This window comes from Chrysochloris asiatica, unplaced genomic scaffold (assembly GCF_000296735.1).
Source record: "Chrysochloris asiatica unplaced genomic scaffold, ChrAsi1.0 scaffold00079, whole genome shotgun sequence".
NCBI classification, from domain to species: Eukaryota; Metazoa; Chordata; class Mammalia; order Afrosoricida; family Chrysochloridae; genus Chrysochloris; species Chrysochloris asiatica.
In genome coordinates, this window is record NW_006408597.1 from 9129969 (window position 1) to 9137383 (window position 7415).

The following is a 7415-nucleotide window of genomic DNA, read 5'->3' on the forward strand; positions in this document are numbered from 1 at the left end:
ATCTGTGGCCTTAATACTTAAATGGGTGTTATTTTGGTATTTTTTCAGATTGCCATCAGGTAGCTGTGATCAGGAAATGGGCTTCCCTTTTCACTCTTCTTGAAAAATTTCAAGATGCCACTGTTGGTTGTTTTGACGTAATTTAGGATTTACTTTTTAGCCTATTTCCTTTTTTATCTGCTTGTCCCGCTCCACAATCCCCATTCAGGCATTTTTTCTAGTAAAAAACAGTTCAGGGCCGGCTGTGGCTGTTTGGTTTTATGTGGAAACTGCCTCTTTAAATTTCAATGAGATCTGTGCACATACGTAGTAGAACCCTCTGAGTTGTGGGGCTGGGGTGTCCACTAGCTCAGCCACCCTTATAGTCAGTCACTAGAATGGAAGTGTACAGACAGCAAGAGACCAATGAACAGATCCCCAAAGAAAAGAATGTCCACACCTTTATCTCCATGGTTCTGTCAGGTGTCCGTGGCTGCTCTGATCCTTCCCCTGCTTGGTCTCACCCAAGATGGCGGCTCCTGGAGCAGCTGAGTGTCTAGAATTAGAAAGCAATGGATTTCTTGCTTCTGTTACTAATTCTCCTAGCTATAAGCCTTCCAACCTTCTAAATATTCCTTTATATGTGGTTCAGAGTTCTGGGACCATCCCCTGAACGTGCTTGGTCCTATAGTCTGTGTTGTTGCTGATGGAACTCCTCACTACATTTCCACCCCATCCACCATCTTGTTTGTTCTCCAGTTTTTCTTTTTTTAAATTTTTTATTGTGAATTGAGTAATCATCAGTTTACATTTATTGTGAATTGAGCAGATCATCAGTGTACATTCAACATATCCACAATGATTGCAATCCCTTCTATGTCCCAACAGTTAACTGTAGTTACATCTGTTAACTTTAATATTGCATTCTGCCCTGTGTCTCTTGCTACCTTCATCTTTCCTCTGCTAACCCCTCTTGTTGTATATTGCCTGCCCTGTCACCCACGTTAACATGTATCTACCCTCTAGTCTGTGAATAATCTCTTGCACTACTCCAACGATCGTAGGTTGTTTCTTTTATCAAGAAGACCTTTTAAAAAACTTTTTACAACATTGGTCTCATACAGTATTTGTCCTTTTGTGATTCACTAATTTCACTCAGCATAATGTCCTCCAGTTTCATCCATTTTGTAAGGTTTTTCACAGATTCATTGTTATTCTTCTATGTTTCGTAGTATTCTATTGTGTGTATGTACTCAATTTTGTTTAACCATTCTTCTGTTGATGGGCATTTAGGCTGTCTCCATTTTTTTTTGAAGTATGTTTTGTAGAGAGCATATTGAAGGAGGATCCTGTTTCCCCAAGGCGTCATAGGGGAGATGTTAGTTATTACATCCAATGGATACCTTGGGACATTGTTATTGTTATTAAGTGCCGTAAAGTTGGTTTTGACTTACAGTAACCCTGTATACGGTTTCTGAGGAATGGTTGTTGGGTTTGAACCACTGACCTTGTGATTAGCAGTCCAATACTTATCTTATAGTGCCACACCAGGACTCATTGGGATGTTGTTGTTGCTAAGTGCCATTGAATTGGTTTTGACCCATACTGACCCTATGTATGATTTCCGAGGAGTGGCTGGTGGACTTAATAATTCTTTTGGGAGGGACCCTGGTTAGCTGAATGAGCTGTATGTAGTGAGTTAAATAGTATCTCCTAGCTCATGTCTACCTGGGCTTTCAGAATGGATTTTATTTGGAAGCAAGGTTATACTGGATTAAGGTGAGCCCAAAATCTAGTGACTAGTATCCTTCTAAGAATAGGGGACACACAGAGACACACATAAGGGGAAGACTTGTGAAGATGGTGGCAGAGATTGGAGTGATGAAGGAGCAAGCCAACCAATGCCCAGAATTGCTGGCAACCACTGAAAGTGTTGAAGATTCAAGGAAAGGTTCTTCTCTTGAAAGACCATTCAGTGGAGCAAGGTCCTGCCGACAGCTTGGTTTTAGATTTTTGAGAGAATACATTACTGTTGTTTTAAAGTACCCAGGTTGTGGTAATTTGTTTTGGCAGCCCAGGAAACGAATACATTGTATGTGTGGCAAGTTCTTAGATGGCTTGTAATGCTAATACAAAAAACATTTATTTTTAGATTACAGGTCCACCAGGCTGTGGGAAAACTCAGTTTTGTATAATGATGAGTGTTTTGGCTACATTACCCACCAACATGGGAGGACTGGAAGGAGCTGTTGTGTACATTGATACGGAGTCAGCGTTCAGTGCTGAAAGGTAGGAGAGCTGGTCACTTCCTCTAATAATGCTTTACTTTTGTCACTTCTGTTATGTGCCACTTGTAACATTTTATAAATTGGTTCTTTTCTTGTTGAGAATACAGAATGCTCGATATTGTTTGTAGGTTGAATTGTGTTCCCCAAAATACATGTTTGCGTGGCTGGACTGTGATTCTCAGTGGTTTGGCTGTTTTGTAATGATGAAATCTGCATGAAGTTATAAACCAATTTGAGGATTAATGATGGGATGTAACCACATTAATCTCTAGTCAGCCTTGATCTGATGTACAGTAGGCTTTCACAAGATCAAAGGAGAAAGAAATGAGCAGAGCTCAGAGGGACCTACTGTCACCTCTGAGAAAGAAGAGCCGGGTGGAGTGTCTCCTTTGCACCAGAGGTCCCATCACTATGAAACTCCTAGATCTGAGGGAAGATCGATGCCAAGACACACGGGAATCACCAAGGAATGCTGGGGCTACCGATGCTGAAAGGAGCCGAGGACCTTTCTTCAGTGCTGACAAAAGAGAAAACCTTCTTTTAGAGCCAGCATTCTGAATTTGGACTAGTCCACCAAACTAGAGGGAATACATTTTTATTCATTAAAACCATCCTTTCTGATATTTCTGTTATAGCAACACTGGATAACTAAGACACTGTTTTAAAGGAATTTCATTTTAAAATGGAAACAGGAAGCAGTTTCTTTTTGTCTTCTCTATTCTTTTCTTCCACCACTCGTTTGTCAGTTTGTTGTATTATGGTGGCTTATGTGTTTCTGTGATGCAACTAGCGAAGCTGTGCCAACAGTAATATATACCAGCAGGATCACCCCTGGTGGGCAGGTTTCAGTGGAGCTTCTAGACTAAGACAGATGAATACGGAATGGAATGTGGAAATTGTTGAACAATATCATTAATACCTCTTGAAAGTAAAATTTTGCTGAACATAGTGATTAAAAAAATAAAGTTTATAACATCAGCAAAGAACTGCCAGAAGTTCAAGCCAGATTCAGAAGAGAATGTGGGACTAGGGATATGTCAGAATGGATCTTGACTGGAAGCAGAAATACCAGAAAAATGTTTACTTGTGCTTTATTGCCTGTGCAAGGGTTTTCACTGTGTGGATCATGACAAACTATGGATAATAGTGTAAAGAATGAGTATTCCAAAATACTTAATTGTGCTTATTAGGAACTTGTACATAGTCCAAGAGGTTCACACAGAACACAGAACAAGGGGATACTGAGTGGTTTAAAATTGGGACAGGTGTGGACCAGTGTTGGATTCTTCCACCATGTGTATTCAATCTGGATGCTGAGCAAATAATCTCAGAAGCTGGATTATGGGGAAAAAAATGTGGCATCAGTATTGGAGAAAGACTTGATAACAACTTGTGATATGCAGATGATACAACTTTGCTTGCTGAAAGTGAAGAGGACTTAGAATACTTACTGATGGAGATCAAAGACCTCAGCCTTCGGTATGTACCTCAATATAAAGAAAGCAAAAGTCCTCACAACTGGACCAATAGATAGCATCTATATAAATGGAGAAAAGACTAAAGTTGTCAAAGACTTCAGTTTTCTTGGATCCACAATCATCACTCATGGAAGCAGCAGTCAAGGAATCAACTGACTTATTGCATTAGGCAAATCTGCTTCACAGATTTTAAAGTGTTCAAGAGCAAAGATACCAGTTTGAGGACTAAGGTGCACCTGATCTAAGCCATGGTATTTTAACTCTCCTCATGTGCATGTAAAAGTTGGACAATGAATAAGGAAGATGGTAGAAGAATTGATGCATTTGAGTTAATGGTGTTGGAAAAGAGTATTAAAAGTACCATGGACTGCCAGAAGAACAAACAAATCTATGTTGGAAGAAGTACAGCCAGAATGTTCCTTAGAAGCCAGGATGAGGAGACTTTGGCTTTCATACTTAGGACATATTAACAGGAGGACTTCCTTGGAGAAGGACATTGTGTTTGGTAAAGTGGAGGACCAGTGAGAAAGAGGACAACCCCCAAAGAGATCACTCAACACAGTGGCAGCAGCTATGGACTTAAATGTAACAACAATTGTGAAGATAGCACAAGACTGGGCATTGTTTCGTTTTGTTGTGCATAGAGTTGCTATGAGTCAGAACCCATTAGGTGGCACCTAACACCACCAATAATCCTTTTTTTATTGTTGTAAATGAGGTTCTTGGGTTAGTTGGATTTTGCTGAAAGTCAGGAAGAAAGCAGCTCAATAAACAGAGGAAGAATGTAAATAGAAAATGAGGAAGAGGGAATATTCATTAGAAACACAAAAAGTCTTCTGGTATACAAGTAATTTCTAGTTGGAGGTGCAAAATATTAGTGAATGGAAAATTGCAGATTTCCAATGTATGCAAAATCTTTTTGATTCAGTACTATTTTTACTTTAATCTTTGAAGTAGTGTGATATTAAGAGTTACATTGATAGTAAGTATATGTACTCTTGGGAAGAAAAGATTTTCTTAGTTTGGCAAGGACCACTCACATTCTATGAGAGAGACATTTGATCTTTTGTGAAATCCTATACACCTGAAGATAAATCTGTCCCCTAATCCCCATGCCCCCAACTCTGATTGGAATTCATAAGCAGGGTTGTTACACATTTGGAGACTGATTCCCTCATGTTCTCTTAGTCAAAGTATCATCCTTTTGGTCCGTTTTTACTTTGCCAGTATGAATCAGACTTTTTCCTTATTCTCTCTAAAGAGTACCATTTAGATGAAAGATGTTACCTGTCCACATATATTTCTTTTTACTTCTCTTGGTTTTCCATGTATTTTGAGTATATACCAGTGGTCTGGCCACTCATAGAGTTTATGTTTTATTTTTGTATCATCAAAGCCAGTGGCTGACAAATAGTGCTCACAAAATGTTTGCTAAGTGAATGAATTCACAGTTGTTATTCCCAGATTGTAGCATCCAGATAAGATTCTGGGTCTGGAGCAAGACGTTTTCAAGTTAGTCTGGAACATGCTGTCTTATAAGATGGTAAGGAAGCTATCAAACACTACTTAGTGGAGTGTTAGCAAGACCTAGGAGCCAACCTGAGGGACTGCTACTGTCCAAAGATGAACCAAATATAACAATAATAATAATAATGGAAGTTGATTAAAACACATGAAATAATGCTTACATTCATGAGTTTATAAGAATGTGAAGAAATGAAAAGCAAATCATCGGCCACCATTGCAGAATGCTGGAGAAACAACTCATTATTTTGAAAATCATTAAATAAAAGAAAAATAAAATATTCTCTATTTTTCCTATATGAATCAATGAAGAAGTAATACTAGAATATTGTCGCATTATAAACCCTAATTATCTAATGGATGTAGGTATCGAATATCAAAGCATCACAGAAATAGACCAGTGATTATCTACCTCCTGAGCAATCAAACCTGAATGTGATAGATTGTCTTCAGCTTCAACTAACAGTTTACATAGAGAAGAGAGAAGGAACGTATTAATCTACCCTAAGGGATGTAATCCACTGGAAATGACAAATTGAAGAGAAATGGTGTTGCATTCATTGTCATAAAGAACATATCCAGATCAGTCATGAGGTACAACGCTGTCTGTGATAGGATAATATCCATGAGCCTACAGGGAAGCCCAGTTAATACCACTATTATTCAAATTTACACACCAACCACTAAAGCCAGTGAAGATGAAATAGAAGAATTCTACCAACTTCTTCAATCTGAAATTGATCAAACATGCAATCAAGATTAATTGGTCATTACAGACAAGCAGGGTTATATGAAGAAAAACGTGGCATCAGGATTGTAGGAATGACTCATTAACAACCTGCGATATGTGGATGATACAACCTTGCTTGCTGAAAAGTGAAGAGGACTTAAAACATTTACTGATGAAGATCAAAGAGCACAGCCTACAGTATGGATTACATCTCAGTGTAAAGAAAACAAAAATCCTCTCCACTGGACCAATAAACAACATTCTTATCAAAGGAGAAAAGATTGAATTTGTCAAGCACTTCATTCTTCTTGGATCAACTATCAACACTCATGGAAGCAGCAGTCAAGAAATCAAACGACATATTGCATTAGGCAGATCTGCTGCACAAGACCTTTTGAAAGTGTTGAAGAGCAAAGATGTCAACTTGAGGACTAAGGTGCACCTGACCCAAGCCATGGTATTTTCAGTAACCTCATATGCATGTGAAAGCTGGACAGTGAATAAGGAAGACCTTAGAAGAATTGATGCTTTTGAGTTAATGGTGTTGGAGGAGAATATTGAAAGTGCCATGGGCTGCCAAAAAAACCCAATAGATCCATTTTGGAAGAAGTGCAGCCAGAGTGCTCCTTGGAGGCCAAGATGGTCAGACTTCGTTTCTTATACTTCAGACATACTGTCAGGAGGTACCAATTGCTGGAGAAGGAAATCATGTTTGGTAAAGTGTAGGGTCAGAGAAAAAGAGGAAGACCCCAATGAGATGGATTGGCCAAGTGGCAGCATCGATGGACTCAAGCGTGGCAACAGTAGTGAGGTTGGCCCAGGGTTTGGCAGTGTTTTGTTCTGCTGTGAATAAGGTTACTATGGGTCGGTACTGACTTGATAGCATCTAACAACAACAACAACAAGGGATGTAATATGAAAAATTCAGACTATGGAAAACTACAGAACAATCTGGTTTCTGAAAAAATTAAGGATAAGAGTTAAAAACAGAACAAAAGAAATCAAGAGTTGGAGGGGAACTTTAGATGAAAGGAGACTTAAGAGACATAATAATCAATTGCAATGTGATGAACTTAGTTGGATGACAAAACAAATGACAAAGACGAAAACAACAAAAACATCTAGGACAGCACTAGACATTTGAACACAGCCTATATATTTGATACTAAGCTGGTAAAGGCTCAAGTTATCTAAGTGAAAAGTACTTTTTAAAATGCCAGTTGCTAGCCTTTAACTAACACATAAAGTACGTATTAATTAGCCAGTTAGGTACTTAATAGTGGTTACAGAAATTGTGGGGAATTTGGTTAAAGAATTCAAGGATTAAGGTTATTCTTATAACAGTAATTCAGTTCATTGTAATTGGATTCCTGCTTTTTTTTGCAAATCTTAAGAAACTGAGTCTAGGATATCGTC

The 7415-nt window shown here is 38.5% G+C and overlaps 1 protein-coding gene across 1 annotated transcript in view; it reads left to right on the forward strand.

Annotated features, from left to right (window-relative positions):
• RAD51B (RAD51 paralog B) overlaps positions 1-7415 on the forward strand; it is a 1006719-nt gene that overhangs the window by 61038 nt on the left and 938266 nt on the right. The window contains exon 5 of the mRNA XM_006865616.1: positions 2132-2268. Within this exon, the coding sequence (XP_006865678.1) occupies positions 2132-2268 (137 nt within the window). The remainder of the gene's footprint in view (positions 1-2131; positions 2269-7415) is intronic.